Genomic DNA, 21957 nt, shown 5'->3' with positions numbered 1-21957 from the left:
TTTCTATTTTTTAAAAACCTCTATGATTTGTGATCTCTGTTATTAGATTATAAATTCAAATATATTCTGTTGCAAGTCTTCTACCAAAGTGAATGGTTTCATGTGGATGCTGTATTCAAAATCCTTGGTAATCAACGAAGCTGGCAACTTTCCCCATTTAATCGTGATATTGAACCTGCCCCATATTTTTTTTTGAAAGAAAATGAGGAAGCTCCCATTGTAAAGCGTAAAAATAGAAAAAGATTTGAGTGAGTTACCATTGCCTGCACGCTTTTAAGGCCAAAACAAAGGTGAGCTAGTAGAACTTTTACAAGCCGATGTTATGACTTTTCAAAATAGGTTAGTATAAACATTGACATGTCACCGGTGAGGTTGTAATTGTATAGAGTGAGAGTTATAAGCAGTGCAGCTGAGTAAGGGTTTCGTTCTTGCTGTGTTTTGTCCCACTGGCATGGCATGAGTTAAAAGGGAATGAGGCAGGGGGCTAGTCTCGGGTGTTTTTGGCTCTTAAGCACGAGGAAGTCCATTATTTGTGGTGCAGCTCTTGAAGTATGTTTTTTGAAGCATCCCACCCCTACAAAAAAATCCTTTAGTTTCAGAGTCAGAATCTTGAAACCAACTAAGGGTAATGCTAGAAGAAAATCTAAATATCTGTTGGCCATGGATTTCATAAGTTGTGCTTTTTCTTTTCTACTACCTTGCCAGTCCCAAGGGAATTCACCCTTCTACCCTAAATTTTTCTGGATGGAGGATGACAATAATTGCCGGCTGAAATACTGTCCAGTAAATCCAATTGACTTGATAGGATTTAATCTCAAGACCTTTGTGAACTTTTGCACAAGAGAATCAACCAATTGAGCTAACCCTTGGGGCTGGGTTTTGTTTCACATATATGTGCTATGTATGCCACATGGTTTACCACTACTTCTGAGTGTCTGCATATCTTAATGTCCTGGGTAAATATATCTTTGACAAGTCTTAAGGAGAACATGGGGTTGGGTGTTGGTCTATATATATGTGTGTTCAGGTGGTGCTGTGAATGCGACATGTTCAACCATTACCTCCAAGCATTTCTACCTTAAGGTGCTAAAGAAAGCCCTCATGCCAGTGGAACCTTGGTCAATGGTGAGAAAGTCAATAGTGCTCCCCATTTGTGCCAAATCCTTGGGCATTTATATCTTATTGGGCCAACTTGATCAATATTGGAATAATTTTTTGTAAATTGTTTCCAGGGACACACATGAACAATTAGGTTGTCTGTTGTTTTATCTTAAGTTAATGTCTGATAGTAGGAATTAGCATCAGACTGTCATTGAGTTTCTCTGATTGGAAACTGGTGAAGTTGTTGGTGAGTTCCCTTCCTCAACTTCAACTTTGTGTTTCTATTTATTCAGATGTAGCATTGGACCTTTCTATTATATTTGCCTGGCGGAGTCTTTTGTATGGGTGCTGTCTTTGAATATTAGTTTATTTTGAGATCTAAGTTTCTGGAAGCCTAATTTTATAGTAACAAAATTATCTTTATTCAGCAGTTGGACTTTTGTTTAGTATAGCCCTCGGCTTTTCACCCTTTTTATGCCATTCCTAGCTCAAGAAATTATTCATAATTCTGTGCTGCTTGAAAATTCCAGTGCTTATAAAAGTGGTGCATGTATATGCCTACATCAGAGTCGCCGTACTTTATGATGTTAACCCACAGACAGATCTTATCATTTTTCTGTAGTGTCTGTGGCCTATCTGTCATGTTGGAATAGATAATCAATCAATGCTAATCTGTCACTTGAATGCTTATATCATGGACTTTATGCAAAATTTGTCATTTTATAACGTGACTTAACACTTGAACTAGTTTGGGTGCTTGAGGTGGTATGGAATTCTCATGCCTATCTATGGGACATGCTTGGCTGCTGGTCTCCACTTTTTCCTCATTTCAGATAAAGGCCATCTGAGTCTAACAAAATTTAGCATGTTCACGTGTATTGGGAGCATTTAATTGCTCAAGATTGTTTGTAGGTATTTTTTTCTAAGCACGTTCTCTTGTCTGTTACGTTCAAACTGCTCAAGATTGTTTTAGGTATTTTTTTTTGCTAATGACCTTGTCTTGTCTGTTAACTTTGAAGTGTCGCTCACTAGGTGTTAGAATGCTGGAATTATAGCACATCAAAATGGTTTTCACCTAATAAATGCCCCAACATTAATGTTTAACACTTGCATCAACAATAGCCGCAAAATATATGAAGCATCTGGTGGCAATACAAAATTTGGGATGACCACGAAAAACACTGCTAATAAATATCCTCTTATGTAACTCTGCAATTTTTGTAGATGATCAAATATAAGTGATCCGATAGTGAATATTATCAAGAGACAATAAAGGAATATGCCCCTTTGACATCAAAGGAATCTAAAAGCACAAGGTTAATAATATTTTGAAATGTTCCATAGCAGAATAGAACAATGAAAGGTGTCTATTTAAAAGTTCTATGATATCTATCTCTGTATGAGCTCTGAATGTACTACTTATATTAGACATATGTTAAACAGAAAATGTCAGGGGATGATACCTTGGTCACAAGTTCCTTTTTTTAACAAGAAACTCGGAAATTTATATTAATAAAAGAGGCTGTAGCAAAAGTTCACAGTAGAGTTGTACTAAAATGGCTTCCTGCCAGAGAGCTTTAGGTCAAAAGGCCAACAATTTCTGTTCTGATATGGCCATTTACAGACAGCTTCCAATACAACTGTAAACAAAAATATCTAGGTGTGAAGAGACATAGCATATCTGAGTATGGATCAGGGGTTAGGAAGGCTTCTCGCTACTTCTTTGTTTTCTTCAGTTGCATCCCTGGTTTGTATTGGTGAGTGCTGAGTGAGGCCTTCTGCTGTGGACAGCGCTGAGCTTGTGTCTGAGAAAAACTGTTTGGTGTTGGGCAGCTGGATACATTGTTGAGTGTGATTCCCACAGATTCGCTGCGATAGCTCTGTGTTGGAAGAATATTTGTTATTGATGTCAAAGGGAACACCAACTCGAGGATAATTACATAAGCTTGTAGAGGACTCCAGGCCCTTTCCAATTGTACGAACCTAAAGCCTTTGTTGAAGCAACCTTTAAGACATATTGAAGCAGATCTGAAGCTTTCTTGGAGCAGATTTGAGAGGATTTTGTAGACCTATTTTGGAGATATCTTGTAGAGGTAGTTGAAGTCTGTTTGATGTTTTGAAGTAGTGTTCTTTGGTCCTTGAAATTTTTGTTAAATTTCCATGAAACTAATCAACTACTTAGATGAATAATTGAAAACTGAAACTAATTAACTTTCACCAAGATACATAACCTCTTAACAACTCATAAGCTGCGGAATAAAAACACATTACACAATATGACACGGTTATTTTTCTCAGGGAACCCAACAGGGAAAACCTGCTTGTTTGATGTGGCTATTTTTAATTTTTATTGACTGTTTTTGGAGCAATTAAATCTATTACAAAGCAATCTGTCTCTCTTGAGAAAGCATTCTGCTTCTCCCACAATTCTCAGCTGATACAACTGATCTTGGCTGGCCTAGATCTTGCTTGATCTCGGCCCTCTAGCATACAATTGTTCCTTTGCTGCCTCCTTGACTTGCTCTGCAAAACCTCTTCACTTGTGCTTGATCTCTGCACACTAGAGGCTCCTTAATCCTTGCGCACTAGGTCCCTAATTCCTAGCGCACATCAGCGCCTATTCTCTAGCGCAGATCAGCTCCAATTTTATAGGGAAAAATCCCTATATCCTTGTTTACTTCGTGCCTCCTATTTCTTAAGACCTAGCTCGTCTTCTCTGCATACAACCAGCTCCTAAATCCTAGCGCACTTGTGCCTCCTATTACTTAGGACTCAATTCCCGCTCTCTCCACAATCAAGGCTCTTTGACAAACTTGTGAGCTTTGTCTTGTCACAAACCTTTGTGCACAAAGTGCTTTCGTCCTCTCTTTATAGGTGAACTTTGATCCATGCAAGGAGGCCCAACTTAATTTAGAACTCGAGCTCTAATAGCAAGTTAACTGAGAGTGTTACTCACTCTCCTTCCAATCATCACTATAATTGTTAACTCGTGCTCTCTCTAATCAACACTGGAGATCTAACTCGTTCTTCCTTCAGTCAACGCTAAAGACTAACTCTCTCTAACTGAACTGCTAACTGCCACCTCATTTTGTAGTCAAATTGATGAAGACTCCACTTAACTAAAGCTCCAACTCTACGCATGTTAACTTGATGATTATTCCAGTAAACTGGAAATAACTCATCTTGACTGAAGTCTAACTCATGAGGACAATTCGAGGTCTTCACTGGGGCACAAGCCAAAAGACCTTGCTTGATACTTTTTCAACACTCCCTCTTAGTGTGGAAGGTACTTTTAGAAGAACCGCATCCACATCACTGTCTTCAACACTACCACATTCTCCGCTGTTGCAACTACTCCCTCTGAAATAGAAGACTTCCCTACTTTCTTCTATAGAATCTGATTTGAAAATATGTTCTTTCCAACCATGCTTTGTGTGTCTATCACGTCAGTCATAAGTGTCATGTATCCCATGTATCTCTGCTGCTTACTTTCGCTGAAGGTGGTACTGGGAGGTCCAACTCTCTTCTGATCCTCCTTAAACAACTCTTCTACCCAATTTGCTAAAACTCTCCCTATATCGAGAATCACTGACTGAGTGGCTATGTCCACTCGCCTTGGGCTGTGCTCTTCATTATCTTGCTGGTCGATCCAACTGCCAACTCTTCGAGACCTTGAGATATTGGTTGGGGCTCCTTCTTGAGTAGCTTCTTCAGTTACTCTAACCTACTCTTGCTCTAAGGACTCTCTCAGAGCTTTGCTCTCTTCAACCATCACTTCACTACTTTGCACACTTCCTTCCTTGCTGCTCAAGGTTGCGCTTGTCTCTACCTGAAACTTGTAGAGATTCTTCATCCTCACATGTATCTGCTTCTTATGTCTAGAAGCTAAGTATTGGAGATAAGCCTTACCTCTGTTGAAGATGACATCATAACCGTTGTTGTCAAGGGTAGCTACTGAAACAAGAAGATTTTGCTTTAGGCCTGGAACATAGAGGACATCTCTCAAATGGAGAGGATTACCTGACTCCCTTTGAAAATTGACAATACCAACCCCTGTAGTCGCATACATGCCATCATCTCCTAGCTCAACCTGAAACTACATGTCCTTCTCCTTCATGTGGCTAAAATACTTCTTGTTCCCGGTCATGTGGAAGGATGCTCCTGTATCAATATACCATACACTACTGTTTGCTGAACTTGCCATGCAAGCTATCCATGAGAAATATTTCTCGAATTGGGTAGAAAACGCATCTGCCTCTGTTGATTAGGACACTTAGTGGCATAGTGTCCAAAATCATGGCAAAGGAAGCACTTGATTTTGCTCAGATCCTTCTTCTTCTTGTCGCCCTTCTGACTGGACTCGACCTCTCTTTGGCTCCTCTTGCCCTTGTCTCTGCTACCTTTGCCCGCCAGGGCAAAGTTCTCCTTGTCCTCTGCTAGAGCTTCTCTACCATCTCTCGTTCCTCTTCGAATTTCTCCTTGAACACAATCATTCCATAACCTTTCCCAACTGAGAATATTATCTCTGCCGCTTACTGCATCCTGGAAACTATACCAAGACTTATGGAGCCTTAGAAGCGCAAGATTCACAAGGTCTTTTTTTGCTACCATCTTGCCCACACCACCTAACTGATCTCGAACCTGAGTGAACTTTGAAAGGTATGCGATGATGGGCTCTCCTTTGCTCATCCATATGCTTCTTAGCTTCTCTTTGAGAGCAAGCTTCCTGGCATCACTAGAACCATGATACAAATCTAGATTGGATAAAGCTTAAACATCTCATATGCTGTCTTCTTCTCATAGAGACGAGGAATAATATGGTCTTTGATCCCCTTAAGAATGGTCCTCGTCTCCTTGGTGTCATTCTTATTATGCTGGGCCAAATGTTGGGCATTTGTAGGTGGCACTATTTGCTGCCTCACAAAGTCTAGCACCCCATTATATTCCAACACCACTGATATTTGCTCCTTACATGCACAGAAATTCGAGGCTCCCTCTAAACTATGATCTGACCTTAGTCCTAGGAATGCCATTCGGCTATCCAAAGAACTGCTCTACTTTGCTCTTCAAACTCTAGCGTGAGCTTTCTTGACTGATCTGCGCTATCTACTAACTGATCAACTTGGTGCTAGTCTTTAAATTGATCTCTGCTTTGATACCATGTTAAATTTCTATGGAACTCTGCAACTACTTAGATGGATAACTAAAAAATGAAACTAGTTAACTTTCACCAAGATACAAAGCCTCTTAACAACTTATAAGCAACAAAATAAAAACACATCACACAAATTGACACACTTATTTTTCTCAGGAAACCCAACAGGGAAAACTTGCTTGCTTGATGTGGCTATTTTATTGGTTGTTCTTGGAGCAATTGAATCTATTACAAAGCATTTTGTCTCTCTTGATAAAGCGTTCTGCTTCTCTCATAGTTCTCAATTGATACAATTGATCTTGGATGGCCTTTATCATGCTTGATCTCGGCCCTCTAACACACAATTGTTCCTTTGCTGACTCCTTGACTTGCTCTACAAAACCTGCCCACTTCTCCTTAATCTTTGCGCAGTAGGTCCCTATTTCCTAGCGCACATTAACCCCTATTCTCTAGTGCAGATCAACTCCTATTTTATAGGGAAAAATCCCTATATCCTTGCACACTTCCTGCCTCCTATTTCTTAGGACCTAGCTCCCCTTCTCTGTGCACAACCAACTCCTAAATCCTAGCCCACTTGTGCCTCCAATTTCTAAGGACACAATTCCTGTGCTCTCCACAATCAAGGTTCTCTCATAGACTTGTGAGCTCTGTGTTGTCACAAAGCTTTGTGCACAAAACAATTGTGATTTACTCGTGCCTTCATCCTCTCTTTATAGGTGAAGTTCGATCCATGCAAGGAGGCCTAGCTTAATTTAGAACTCGAGCTTTGATAGTAAGTTAACTGAGAGTGTCACTAGCTTTCCTTCCAATCATCATTGGAGTTGTTAATTTGTGCTCTCTCCTATAAACATTGGAGATCTAAACTCGCTCTTTCTTCAATCAAGACTGAAGACTAACTCGCTCTAACTGAACTGCTCACTGCAAGCTCATTCTGTAGTAAAACTGATGAAGACTCCACTTAATTGAACCTCCAACTCTATGCATGCTAACTTGATGATTGTTCCAGTAAATTGGAAATAACTCATCCTAACTAAAGTCTAACTCGTGAGGACAATTTGAGGTCTTGATTGGCTAAGGCATAAGGAACAAGACCTTGCTTGCTACATTTTCGAGAGTTTATGAAGGTTTGAGGCTTGTTGAAGATTTGTTCAAGGTTAGAGCCTTGTAAAAGACCAGGTTGGAGCTTGGATTTGTTGAGAGGATTGGTCTCCCCAATTTTGACCAAATTGGTTCTTGGATTTGTTCAATGTTGGAGTGTTAAAATTGGCAACTAGGGCCAAATTCCACTTTGGACAGCTCATTTGATGAAGATGATTATTGCATTAAATTCCTCTTTTCGAGAGGACTAAAGTCGACCTAAAGATCATCAAATTTGGGTAAGGAGAAATGTGTTTTTGAATTTATGCCCACTCATATGAAAATTGTCAAGGTCCAGCCTCACTTCCATGTAGGCTCATGAAGTCCAAACGTCATGTCTCTTGACCCTCTCCAATTTCGTGAAGCGAGGCACATTTCGTGAAGCTCTTTCTAATCCGTTTGCCTAGGGCTATGAACTAGTGGTTTAGGATGGACAGATCCAAGGACGAGAAGAGGCTCAGACTGCCAGGGCGAAATGAAGTGCACAAAGCCCAAGCCGAGCCCATGAGAGCGTGCACCTGGACTCACCAGGCCTCTCCCAGAAACTAACTTTTGAACTAGAGTACCCAATTCAAAAGAAAAGTGCAGAGTTGACAAAGGAATTACCTCCCCTTGCATTAGAAAATCTTTTAGAATTTCAAGTCCTAGGTGATTAATGTCCTTATGATCTCAATCAAACAAGCAGATTACTGAATTTTATTGATGTTGAAATTAAATTTTAGACCATAGTGTCAACCACACAATAGCTATAAGTTAAACAACGAAAGAAAAATCAATTTCTCACACACACAGATAATTACTCCAAATCAACTTTTCATTCCTTCTAAAACACTTTCAAGGAAACCTCCAGACTCTGCCCCAAATAAAAGCACTGCTCAGGGACCAAAATCACCTTGAATTTGAGCTTCTACAAGTTTGAGGTACAACTGCTAGAAAAAACAGCAACAACAGTTCTCTGTTATACAACACAATTGTACCTTTTGTACAACAACTATATGGGGGCTGTGTGGATTCTGTATGCCTGTAGGGATCCATACAGGCTGTTGTCTTGAACTGCATGTTACCCGGGAATGCCTTTTCCCTGGCTGCCTGCTCTCCCTCTCGCTCGGTCGCTCAACTGCTCAAATGTTTGTGTGTTTGTGTGTGTTAAAAGCATCTACCTTGCCCTATCTTTATAGTTTTAGCGGAAAATCTATTTTATTCTCCTAGTCTAAGTCATGCATGAGATACAATTTTAGATTCATAAGTCATGCATGAGATACAATTTTAGATTCATAGGTCATGCATGAGATACAATTTTAGGCTCAACTACTTAATATAAGACTTTCACTTTTTTTTACTGAAGTGAATTACAAATAGGATTACTTTTCTAAAAATAGAATTGCTTTTCGAAAATACTTCTCAAAAATATCTTGAACTACTTAAGGCATGTTCACACTAAACATGTGCTGAAGTTCTTGTTTGAGCTATAATTCTTAACACTTCCTCATAGTGAAAAAGGAATTCTGCACCAATCCAAGTTTGTCTCTAAATGCCTCAAACTTCCTTTTTTGAAGGGCTTGGTCAGAATATTGGCTACATGTTGATTTGTATGAATTTATTGGAGCTTCATAGCTACCTTTTGAACCTTGTATTGTATGAAGTGATATTTGATCTCTATATGCTTGGAGCCTTGGACCTATTATGATTGTGTTAAATTGGCAACTAGGGCCAAACTCCATGTGGGTCGGCTTATTTATGGCAGCTGATATTTTTATTGGATCTCTCTTGTTGAGAGGTGTAGGATTGATCCAAAGATCATCCAATTCCAATAAGTATTTATGGAGATACGAATTTATTTTGTTTATGTAATTATTATCAAGCCGACCAGCTCTTATGTAGGCTCTAGAAGCCCAAACGTCATGTCTATTCATCATATACATTTTAGTATAAATTGAAGAAGATTTGATGTCATTTGGGACACACAATTCTTGAGGGATCTCCTCCTCTCCACGTCTTGGGTTTTTGGAGGAGTGAGACACCAAGAGAATCACACGCTGGTCCAAAGATGATGCCCTACCAACTCATGATGATGCCCTAAATGATAACGCAGTCATGAACCCACATGCAATAGAGATAATACGTGAAGGGTAGCCACAGTTACGTGAAGGATAGCCGCAGGTAGCCGCAATGGAAACTCAATACGCTGACCACCTAACATTATACGCTCGTGAAGGATAGCTACAGGTAGCCGCAGTGGAAACTCAATACGCTGACCACATAACATTATACGCTCGTGAAGGATAGCCGCAGTGGAAACTCAATACGCTGACCACATAACATTATACGCTGGTCATTGATACACAGGTCCTGGAGATTCTTACACGCAGATAATGAAGAGCCGCATTCTTCATGGTTACGTTCATATGCGAGATATACGGAGCCGCAGTTAGGAAACGCAGTCATATATGGAACCCGCTGTCTATACGGGAAAAGCAGTTAGGTATGGAAATTCGCACAGCAATGAAGAAATGTAATACGCTGTTCTTGGTAGCCCTAGCCGCAGTAAGCCGCAGGCTTATGAGGATGCAAAACCTTGTACGTTGGACCCTATGCGCTGTCATGGAATGTTGATCATGACATTTATACGTTGGGAATAATTAACACGTTGTTCATATATATACACGCTGTTTCATATGACATATATCAACGTTGTCCAATGTTGAATATATACACGCTGACCACATGACATACCGCTGTTCATAAAAGTTCATGAAGAGAAAATTTTACGCAGCAACTCTACATAACATATACGCAGGTCATACGCAGATATGGTATATGTTGCAATGGATATAAGAAGCCGCAGTCACATAGAGAAGAGTTGCAGTAGGGTTTGACTGCACCTAGGGTTTAGGTGCAGTCACAACCTCAATGCCAAGAGCTATGAATAACGTCATCGCAGTGGAGAATAGTCTCAGCAACATAACAGTGACAAGGGTTACATAATAAAGCAGTAATAGATCATCGTTATAGGAGATGATCTATGCTCAGATCTAGATAAGTCAAAGTGTTGACTTCTGTTGTAAATGTATTATCTCTCTCTCTCTCTTTCTCTGTTGAACTTCAAGGGTTTCCCCACACACTATGGGGTTTGTCCCTGGCTCGCGCCACATCTTGTGTCCTCTTGTCTTGGCCTGTCTTCTGCGATTTATATTTATGTTCTATCTACAATTTACTTTATGCTGATGTGATTGCTGATATGGAAAAGAAATTAAATAAATTGCTCTAGCATAGAACATACCAAAAATTAACATTGAGTCAGAGCTGAGTGAAGACAATGCCCAAGCAAGAGTGAAAGAGCAATCACCGAAGACAGTTGGGACAAGACAGAAGCATCAATGGGTTCCTCATAATTCACTTAGAGTGAAGTTGAAGCAGAGAATGTTATCAAAATATCGCAGCGGAAGTTTCTGATGGCATACCTTAAGATCACTTCATTGGGTGGAAGGAAAGGCAGATGTCTTGGTTACAAGTTCGGCCCCTATGCGAAGGAGTGTCCGAATGGAAGAGAAGCACGACCAACTCTTCAAGGAAGCAAGGAACCCCAGGAATGGAAGTTGAAGGTTTTGAGGTGGCATTCGTCGATGAAAAGGTATGTGTTTGAAAATAGAATTTTCAAAGATGTTCTTGAGTTCAGGGTTGTATCAAGTTGTAGGAAGTCCACTGGGGACCATGTCCATTGACACAACACCGGAGGTCTGTGAGTCAGATGGTGACAGAGATGCCTGAATTCAAAAAGAGCATGAAGGTACATGTCTGAGATGTACTGAAGGAAAATCTTACAAGGGGACCATTCCCCCTCAAGTAGCAGGTCCACAAGTTTGGAACAACCCGAGGGGTTTGAGATTGATGATCAGGAATCTCGTGTATACATGTGGACGAAAGCTCTCTATGGCTTGAAGCAAAACACCCCGGGCGTAGTATGAGAGGACTGATAGCTGTTTGATGAAGCTGAGATTCACTAAGGGGTGAAACCGAACCAAACCATTATTCGAAGGTTGTGGATTATAGGCCTCTCATACTGGCACCTTATGCGGACGAACTATTTCTGACAGTTGTAGACCCTCTCATTTGCAGAAGACAGAGGGAGTTGGATTCCGGATGTGGAATGATAAACTGCAAGCATGTGACTACCTCGAGGATCGTAAGTTATATGGTAGTGATGTTGGACCAGATTTGGGAATGCCTCTGAGTTTCATAAACTCATTCACATTGATGTTCTTGGTGAACCTCCGTCCGGACATATGTTTTGCAGTTAGCATGGTGAGCTCATATTTGGTTGAGCCTCACTGGATTGGTGCCAAGAATCTTCTGAGATATCTACAGGGCACAATCTCTCATGGATTTCTGGAATAATTTCTTCTTCAGAGAGGATTACATAGCTGTTTCCAGAGGGCCTAAGGTCCTTCTTGTGATTCCTTCCATTTGGATTGTCATTATTATTGTGAGATGGTTCTGCTGTAGAACCAGTTTGCTGCGTTTGGTCCATTTCTTTTCTTGTTCTGTAAGGGTTTGGAGGAATTGTTCTATATGGTCCCTGTTTTGTTTGTGAGGAGGAAGCTGTCTGCCAATTGTTACTTCTTCTTGGCTGTTGTCATTGTTCTTTGTTGTTCACAGGTCCCTGTTCTGTAGAAGTGATTTTAGGGCAATTCTTGGTGAAATACCCATATTCATGGCATTGACAACATTTGAATGGGAGCCGCTCATAGTCAGCCGGTTGAATATGTTTCCAGTTCCTAAAGTTTAACTATATAGCCTCAGACAAGCCTTTTTCCAGATCTACTGTGCAGAGACAAGCACAGACAAACATTCGATCTTTTGGTGCTGCACATTCTATATCTGTGTTACTGGATTCATGGGGTCTCGATTCTGGATCTGCAGATCCGCGTTTCAGATACGGATCCACCTAGATCCGCATTGGATATGCCACGTAAATGGATCCTTCAAACCCGGAAATGGATCCCATGCTATTGAAACAGATCCTATGCCAACTAGCCCTCACACATAGCATCCCAAGGAAATAGCATTAGAGTTTTTGGTTTATTTTTTATGTTTTTAAGGATATTTGTCACCTATTTCAAAACCTAAAAGGCAAATATTCTATTTATATTTTTTGTTAGATTACTTATTAGTAATCTGTAGGCTGTATAGTTGTATAAGTAAGTTATTAATTAACTAAAGGCTGTATAGCACATGATAATGCTAGCAGGAGAGGTTTGACACATCATAATGCTAACAGGAAAGCTTTGAGACAATACATAGATAATAATATATAGTGGACAAAGGATGGCTGTGTCATTTATAATTTAATTAGATCAATCCCATTTAACTCGAGGTGGAGAGTACTCTTCGAACAATATGATACATAGACTATAGCATGTTCACGAACAATGTATAATATTCTTTTACCATTCTTACTAGATTGGAATTTTTAGATTTTTATGCAAATTTCAAGGGAGATTATAGGTTGATCATTGATGTAAAGTTGAAAAATTCAAATGATGAGCATGTAGACTCGTTTTTAGACATTTAGTTAGACCTACTCTATATCATCATATTAATAGAGTGATCATTGATAAGATGCTCAATTTTGTATTTACTGTTATCCCTTTTGCATAAAATACCATGCATCATGATTTCAGTCTTCAGATATACAATGATTTCAGTTCTAATGTAGTGATTCATGAATGGTTTTGATTTTTAACTTTGAATATGTTATTTAAAATTAAAAATATAGTATTGTATTTTTTGTACATGGTGTTTCCCCACCATATCTGGATCCTGACTTTTCAAATATCTGGTGGATCTGTATCTGCACCCATACCTGTTCCGTTTCCTGGTAAATTAGGTCTATATATTTTCCAAGGGCATTTCCCATAGATCTCATAACAGTGTCATTCCAGCAGTGCAATGGTAGGTGAGGTAGCCAGACCCAAACTGGGACTGTTGAAGGAATCTCATTTTTCAGATTGAAGTTAGGCATACATTGATTTAGATACATCCCTCTGGTCCCATAAAAGTACGGTCTGCTATGGAAAATGAGATCTCAATATTCTTTTGTTTTAAATACAAAGGCAGAAAAAGAATGAGTCATTTTACATTTGGTCAATGGTTCCCAGCTTTTCTGGATCGAGAATTCCATTGCTCTGCAAGATGGCGATAATCCTAAAAACTATCTGATTAGCACCCTACCTGCCATTTTTATAGCCATTTGGCATGAGATTGAGGGCAAAGGCACTTTGACGATTTCCTGTAGTTCCTTTACGAACTGAATTGGCTCTGATTTCACAGATGTGCCCTGAGAAACAACTAGTGATCTGAAGGATTCATTGTTAGAAAGAGGAGAGAAGCGGCCTCCCCCCTCTGCAGCCTCCACCATTGCTGTAGTCAGACCCTCAGACAGGCAAGGCTAGGGTTTTGGCGAGTGCTTTGCGTGATTGTGTGGCTCCAAAATTAGTAGCTAGTTCCTTTTTCAGTTGATACAAATTCAATTACAATGTGTTTATTCACAAAGCATAAGTGGTTTTTGATTAATATAACTCAAACCTGATTTGTCTAAATTAATCTTAACATGAACCTGCTTGGTGTTTAAAATTAAGCAATCAAAGAGTGAGCTTTTGACTCACACAAATAATGTTGTTGGCATCGAACTGCTTTTTCTATGCTCTTGTATTAATGTGTCTTCTTATCAAAGTAAAGCTGGTGTAAGATGTTGTGGTCCATTTTTAATCTTTGTTTTCATTGACACTAGTCATACTGATTTTACTCTGGTGTATGTCTTTACTTATCAGGCTGTTCTGGAAGAAACACATACAAGAACTGTTAGATCATGTGCCTGGTCACCTAATGGGAAGTTACTTGCAACAGCAAGTTTTGATGCAACTACTGCAATCTGGGAAAATGTTGGTGGTGAATTTGAATGCATTGCCTCCTTAGAGGTGAGCTTGCGCTAATTCAAGAATCTCTGTGATTTGGAATTGTATAGTATCTGATATCTTCATTTCAGGGCCATGAGAATGAAGTCAAAAGTGTTTCTTGGAGCGCGTCTGGTATGCTACTTGCCACATGTGGTCGTGATAAGTCTGTCTGGATTTGGGATGTTCAACCAGGGAATGAGTTTGAGTGTGTTTCAGTACTGCAAGGCCATACACAGGATGTCAAGATGGTCCAGTGGCACCCTAATCGTGACATTTTGGTCTCTGCTAGTTATGATAATTCTATCAAGGTTGGTGGCATTTTATGGAATTAACATAACAGTTCTGAGAAAATATAAATGCGAAAGCTTTTTTTAACATCAGTAGTTGCATATATGCTGTCAGTAATTACTTATATCTATGATGTGACCTAAAAGCCCTCACGGTGCGTGTTTCAGGTTTGGGCAGAGGATGGAGATGGTGATGACTGGGCATGCATGCAAACATTGGGCAATTCTGTCAGGTAAAATGATTTTTTGTATTGTTTTCTAAGTTTCTATCAGCTATTGCTTCCATGACAATTTTGTCTTGGGCTTGGTATATATGAAGTTTAGCGTCAATAGAGGCTTTATAGAGGAACGAACATAAAGAGATTATATTTTAAATTGCTCTAAGACAGCAGACATCTACTGAGTAATATCAAATCGAATACCATAGAAAACAACAAGTCCATAGGCTGCCAAATTATTAAACAAAGTTATATAAATATCTCATGCATCTAAAAAATGCCTTTTATGGCAGACATGTTATATGTCTTTATATAAATAGAAAAATAAAAATCATACGGCTGTTTGCAGGGATACCAAGCAGATCATCAACATGACAGAAAGCCCTGTAAAAAAAGAGTTTACCGAAGAGAATGTCTCTGTTTCCTCCTTTGTAATTTGTTCTCCTTGCAAGAGTAGAAAGTCAACAATCATTACAATAAATGATGTGAGAAGTCTACGGAATAAATAATCTTGAAATGAGATTCCTGGGTCTCTATATATGCATGTTTTGGCCGAGTAATGAGTGTTGCAAATGGAATATCCTCTTAAGATACCCATAATCCAAGTATGATTTCCAGCAGTTTTCGGTGCTGAGAGACCACAAGTAGAATTGCAAAAGTGAAGGTGCCATAGGGCCTCCTTGCAGGCTCACCAAAAAGGGGTTGATGGAGATGGAAGTCAAATAGATCATAAAAGATGAGGAAGTATAAGAAGATGATCAACAAATTGTAGGGTTGTAATAAATGATTTGATCTACTTGAGCTCTAAAGGAATTAGTGTGAGAGCCAAGTGCGAATGAGAGTCCTTATCTATCTATACAGAGATTTATTTAAATCCAAATATAAAATAAAAGGGTTGCATTTGCAATCCAGTAAATTGCATGATATTCTGTGAATGCATAGTATTTTCAGTGCTCGATGTTGTGTAGTTACCTGATTCCCTAATTGCGCTAATATTATGTTAGCTATTGTAGGACTTGTTGCCTAAAAATCTAGCAGGCCTTGTAAGAGGCCTCACAAGGCAAGAGCCAAACCAAGATAAAACAATGAGGTGGTTGCCACTGTCACCTTAGAACTCCACTCCCTCCTCTTTAGTGGAATTTCACCACATTGGAGGCTTCGCAGTTTCTCTAAGTCAGTTAGCTCAAGGTGATATACGTGAGAGGCTGAGCAAGATACTTTTTTATGGATTAGGTCACGATTCTCTATGTAAAAGGAGCAGTGTACCATAAGATATGCCTTGAAGAGTAGTTGATACCTAGGGTTTCAGAATATTGTTCAACAAGAGTGTATCTAGGCATGCAAGCACAAGGAAAATGTTTACTTAAAGATAAAATCAACAATAGGAGATGGAAAACCTTCAAATAAGCCCTAAGTTGAAGCCTTGTATAAGATTAGGGTTTATTAGGGCACTAATTACCTAGGGTTGATGATGTCAGCCCTACAAAGGCAAATTTTCACCATGAAAGAGGCTAGATTTTGAGTGTGTGAGGTCAATCAAGGTGAAAACAAGCTAAAGTAGCTCCAATAACTTGATTCCTCAAGCCCTAGTTGAATTCGACCCTTGCCCTAGCCCTAGTGGCTTGCCTTAAGGGCTTAGGAAATTAAAAAATAAAGAAAATGATAAATTTTTCGAAGAGTTTTGATCATCAAAGGGGATCCTAGTGCCTTTTCTACTTGGGTGATAGAGTCTTAGGGGCTAAATTTAATAGATACCAAATTCATGCATGGAGTAAGGGGAAAACCCTAGTTTTCAATTGCAAACCCCAACTATCTTTTTATGAGGGGAGAAATTAGCTAGAAGAAAAGCTCTCTAGAAGGTCTTCTAGGGAATTCAAGGAAAATATATTTAACATGCAATAATTTACGAAGATTTTCCACAAAAAAATGCATTTAGACAAGGAAACATAGAAAAACCCTAGCAATATTTTATCACATGTAAAACCATAAAAGATATGCAATAAATGCTCACAAATCTTCCAAGAAATTGCCTTTTTTGAATCTCAAAAAGATGTCTTCAATACCCGAACTAATCTCCAATAGCAATAGCTCCACAAAAGATCACATCTCCTCAAGTAGCGAGTAGCAAAGACTAAGTCGAACTCTCTCTAAGGAGGCCAAAATCCACAAAGATGATGATGAACAAATGAATGGAATGATCCTCCTTTTACATGAGGTCTATCACTTTCATTAATCTAACTAAAAACCCCTACACAAGTTTAGTTTTTAGTATACACAAAGTAAATGGGTTACACGCCAACCCAATAGATCAACAAAATAGAATATGCCAACATTTTGCCCACATGTGTGAGCTATAAGGCCTCTCTAAGCATAATGTCAAGCCCTTTTAGGGCTAAATATGCTCCAAAAGTGCAATGCAAGGGCTAGATGTGTCTCTAAGCTTCATGATCAACCCCAATTTGAGGAATGGACCTCAAATTTTCCAAGAAATTGCCTTCTTTCAATCCCAAAAAGATGTCTCCAATACACAAACTATAGTCTCCAATAAAATAGCTCCACAAATGATCGCATCTTCACAAGTAGTGAGTAGCAAAGGCTAAGTCGACAAAATAAATTATGCCAACATTTGCTCGCATGTGTGAGTTGTAAGGCCTCTCTAAGCATGATATCATGCCCTTTTAGGATTAAAGATGCTCCAAAAGTGCAATGCAAAGGTTGGATGTGTCTCTAAGCATCATGATCAACCTCAATTTGAAGAAGGATCCTCAAATCAAGCCTCAAAACATCTCCATGTGTCCAAAATTTAACTTTAGGTGCCTTGCGTCATCTCCATGGGTGTCATCTAGACAATGTAGTGTACTCTCTCTCCAACTTTTGGGGCTTCATGAGGTAATACAAGCCCTCCCTAATCATCCACGGGATGATCATCATCATCTGGGCTCAAGATCAGGGCATGTCCATCAAGTAGTGTCAAGGTGAGCCAAAGGGCATGTTGGGCAAGAATCCTCAATGCCAAGCAAGATGAGCTCAATGTTTTGGCATCTGAGGGTGCTCTGGGGTGTCAATCATTTGTCAGGGTCATCAAAGTGCTTGATGCTCTATTGGAGAAGGGCAAGGTTGCATCTGCAAGGTCATCATGCTCTCTGGAAGTGAAGTGTGGCTTGGGCATCATGTGGAGTAGGAGTGGAGAAGTGTGCCCTCAAGGTCTTAGTTGCTCTATGCAAAAACTCCTTGACACAATCATCTCAAACTCAATTGAAAGCAACCACTCATTAGAAACAAGAGCCATAGATGCATCCAAGTTGACCATACTTAATTGTTAAGGTCATAATAATACTTCAAACTTGGATCACCTTCAAATATCTAACAAGACCAAGTCCTCTAAAAGTGTTCCCTACCTTTGTGGAGGCGGTTAGGTAATCAACCCTGTTAGGTGCTTCTAACCCTAAGCAGAAGTGGCATTAACATGGTCAACCTTTCAATTCATAGGTGTTAGTGACAATAGGTGGCAACAAAGGAGAATGAGGTCATGGCTAAGTGCCATGGCCAGGGGACCAACTGATGGAGGTCCCAATCCCGAGTGTATAGATGTAATGGAGGGAGAAATCGTGTAATGGAGGGAGCAATCATGGAGGCATGAGTTACCCCTTTCATCAACCTACGTTTTCCACCCTTTTGGTGTGCCTTTTACTTCTTATTGATAATGCTTTTATATGGTGCATAGCTCAAGAATCAAAGCTTTCTCTTTACAATATAGCATATATTTTACCCTTTAAGATGAGCTGGTTTCTCGGTCATGAGGGTTGGGACCTACAAGGGTTCCTTATGATATAATGGAGCATCTAGTGCACATGAATTAGGTGATGGCTAGTGAGGGGAGGTAGAGCTTATGCTAGGCTTTTGCCCATGCGCAAATAATGTCCTGGACACCTTTTGCTTTTTAACATTTTCTTTTGTTGTGGCCATCTTATGCTTTTTCATTCTTGTAGTTGCATCAACCTCCAGGGCAAATTTATTCAGCCCTACTCAAGGATATGCATTTGTGAGTGCCAAATTCTAATGAACCAATGAGAGTTAACCCGAAGGATGAATGTTGTAGAAGGGAATGACAAAAAATGTTATGTATGGGATGGTTATGGACATGCTACTTCAATCCAAGTTTCCCATGTAGTGCCCCCTATATAACCCTAAGGTCTTAGAGGCGGTCCCATTGGACTAAGACCAAAGACTAACCCCCTTGGTAAGGTGAGAGGACAAGTTTATAGTCAAGGTTGGTCAATCATCTAGATCACCCCTCTATCCATGTTAAAATTGCCCAAAACATTAAGTAAAAGCACTTGATTGCAAAATGGTTAAAGTACTTGCTAAGTGGTAACCCAACTTCCTTCAGGAGGAATGCCAGATGGTGAGAGGTGAATGACCCGTGCAAATGGCAGAGGAATGTGACATATCATCATCACTAACCAATGTGTAGGGTTGTTGGCTGTCTAATATAGGAGCAAAGTTTTCTCCTATAGGGTTACCTATTTTGGTAGGTAACATTTGGCTCCAACATGGGGACATGTGCTCACTATAGAGTGCATGATCCATATGCTCGAATAGGTAGTTCATGAGAACCACAACAATCCTTGGGCTCACAGACTTGTTACATGCACACTAAAATCAAATTGTTTGCTAGCATGTGTATGGGGTGCTGATTGTCACCCTTGCATTTGTATGATATAATAAATCCATACTAAAGAGAAAAGAGTTAGCTAAATGAAATTTAATCTAGAATGCAACACAATAACATGAATAATGAATATAGTAAAATGTAATGCAACTACTTACTCTACCCGATACTATCATACAATACATCACCTGAGTATAGTCATATAATTAATGTAGCCAACATATCATAAGATCAATATCATACCTCTTACCCCTATGACCAATTATGATATAAAACAAGGAAGCATCATAGCCATCATAATACTCACATGCTGGATCATGAGGGTGGGAGGTGAGAAAATAAATGAACCAGGGATCAATTTTGCTACCATGAGATGGAACATAGTAGGATGAAAAGGGAGAATCCAAATTTTGCCTACACTTGCTATTTATTTCTTGTACCTTGAATATAGAGTAATCAATGATCAATTTCAGGAATTCTTGTTCAACAACTACCTCAGGCATACAACTCTCGTTGATGTCATTAGGGACATGTTGTGAGTGATATGAGGACGAGGATGGTTGGAGGCCAAGCTCTCAACAATTCGATTGTTCGTCACAACAATCAAATTGAAAAGGGTTATCCAAAGGAGGTTCATTATGTTAAAAAATTTCGTGACTTAAATGTGATTGGAGATTTAAAGGTAGCTCAAACACATCAATAAGCATATCTTCCTGATCAATGCATGGGGTGCAAAGTAGGGTAAAATCATCATATTTTGGGAAGAACCACAATCCTTCACCTTCATGTGGGGGAATTGGGTCTTCCTTCAAATCATGTTGACAGATATCTTCAGAATAATAAATAAATGCACTAGCCTCCTTTTCTTCGTCACATATAGGGTTTCCCTGGGCAAGCATGAAGAAAAGTCCCTTTTCAAAGAAACCAAGGGGTTGAGAATATCCCCTCCCGTTCCTGCTCTTTCATGGATGTTAGCATTCTTGCAAAGATCTAGCCTGAGTAAATTGTCGTCGGTCTTATCCTTGGTATTTTGATCTTCAATAGATTCTTCTAGACATGCATTATTTTCATTGTCAATCTCTTCTTGGGCATTTGTGAAATCTTTTTTGATATGTTGGAAATAATCATTGTGAAACATGTAGAAGAGGCCCTTCCATTCATTGGGATAACATTCATGATTTGATGCGGGTAGGAATGTGTCACGTTGATTTTCGATGACATGCTTATACTATTAATCATCCCTTGCCATTATTTTGCATTTTAATATTTAGCATATGCTATTTTATTCTTTCTTGCAACGACAACAACCTTTGGGCATTTCCAAGCCCTTTCCTCTCATAGTATGAGGCAAATAGCAAACTCGTACAAGCCACTAACAACAACCAACCAAAATGAAGGATAACGAAGAACAAGATGGATGGAATATGAAAGGATATGAATGCACAAACTCTATCAAGGCCTCCTATTTGTGCCCCTCCTACATAGTGAAAGGGAAGCCCTGTGGTGGTTACACTTTATTAGAAGTAAATGATGGCCAATAGGGTGAAATGAAGCAACGAGTAGAACTGCTAAGCGCCATGATCCATTCTTTGACTTCAACTCATGATCCTTACTTAAACGCTTAAACATTAAATGTAAGCAATTTGTATGAAACAATGGCTAATGTACCTCATGGTTATTAAGTCACCTTTATCAGAGGAGCATGATAATCAAGTGAATGAATTAACCAATGAGTGAGAGGCTACTATGTTAGTTTGTGTAGCTGGGACATGTATTCTAGTCTTAGATTGTGTCTATGAGGCTAAGGAACACATTTTCTCCAATACTCTAAAAAGGTTTCGTGAGAAAAGGCCTTGATTAGATTTAATTAAGCAGTTAATTAATTTTCCCAAGTCTAACTTAAGGAAACAAGCTTAATTAATCAATATTAATTGGGGTAAATCGATTTTCCTCTAGAGACTTGCAGAAAAGTCATGAGGAGTCAAGATGATCTTAGCCATTGATTGAGATTAGATCATGGTTGTTGATTTGTCAATGAGAGATTACAAGAGGAAATTGATGGGCATTTGGAAAACACATTGAGACACAAAGTTGCAGTGATAGCAAGGGCACAAAGGCAACATGTAGATATCAACACCAGGGGTTTCAAACTTTAAACAGAGATTGTCAAAGAGATTCTTCGCAATGATTTTTAGGGTGAGTTTTGATTTTTTTGCAGAGAGGTTGATTTTCCAATGGTGCGAATTGCTTCAGCAAGGGGTGCGAATTACCGTAGCAGGCAATGTGAATTTCTCAAAGAGAAATTTTGGAGCAAGGAAAATTCTCAGGAGAGATCGATTTGCATAGGAGGATTGATTTGCTAGTTGAGGTCAAGATTTTCTAGTGGAGGCCGAGTTAATTTTCCCAGCTAGTGCGAGTTGCCAGGAGGGTC

General features: G+C 39.4%; 1 protein-coding gene across 1 annotated transcript in view; it reads left to right on the top strand.

Moving 5' to 3' along the window:
* EMB1345 (Transducin/WD40 repeat-like superfamily protein) overlaps nt 1–21957 on the top strand; it is an 89028-nt gene that overhangs the window by 831 nt on the left and 66240 nt on the right. The window contains exons 2-4 of the mRNA XM_089384378.1: nt 14224–14370; nt 14439–14657; nt 14805–14869. Coding sequence (XP_089240504.1) covers nt 14224–14370; nt 14439–14657; nt 14805–14869 — 431 coding nt within the window. The remainder of the gene's footprint in view (nt 1–14223; nt 14371–14438; nt 14658–14804; nt 14870–21957) is intronic.

This window comes from Pinus tabuliformis, chromosome Q (assembly GCF_031772625.1).
Source record: "Pinus tabuliformis cultivar Carrire ecotype Pingquan chromosome Q, CPIR1, whole genome shotgun sequence".
In the NCBI taxonomy this organism is placed as follows: Eukaryota; Viridiplantae; Streptophyta; class Pinopsida; order Pinales; family Pinaceae; genus Pinus; species Pinus tabuliformis.
The sequence above is the reverse complement of the archived record's forward strand: the minus strand, read 5'-3'. Positions and strand labels throughout refer to the sequence as shown.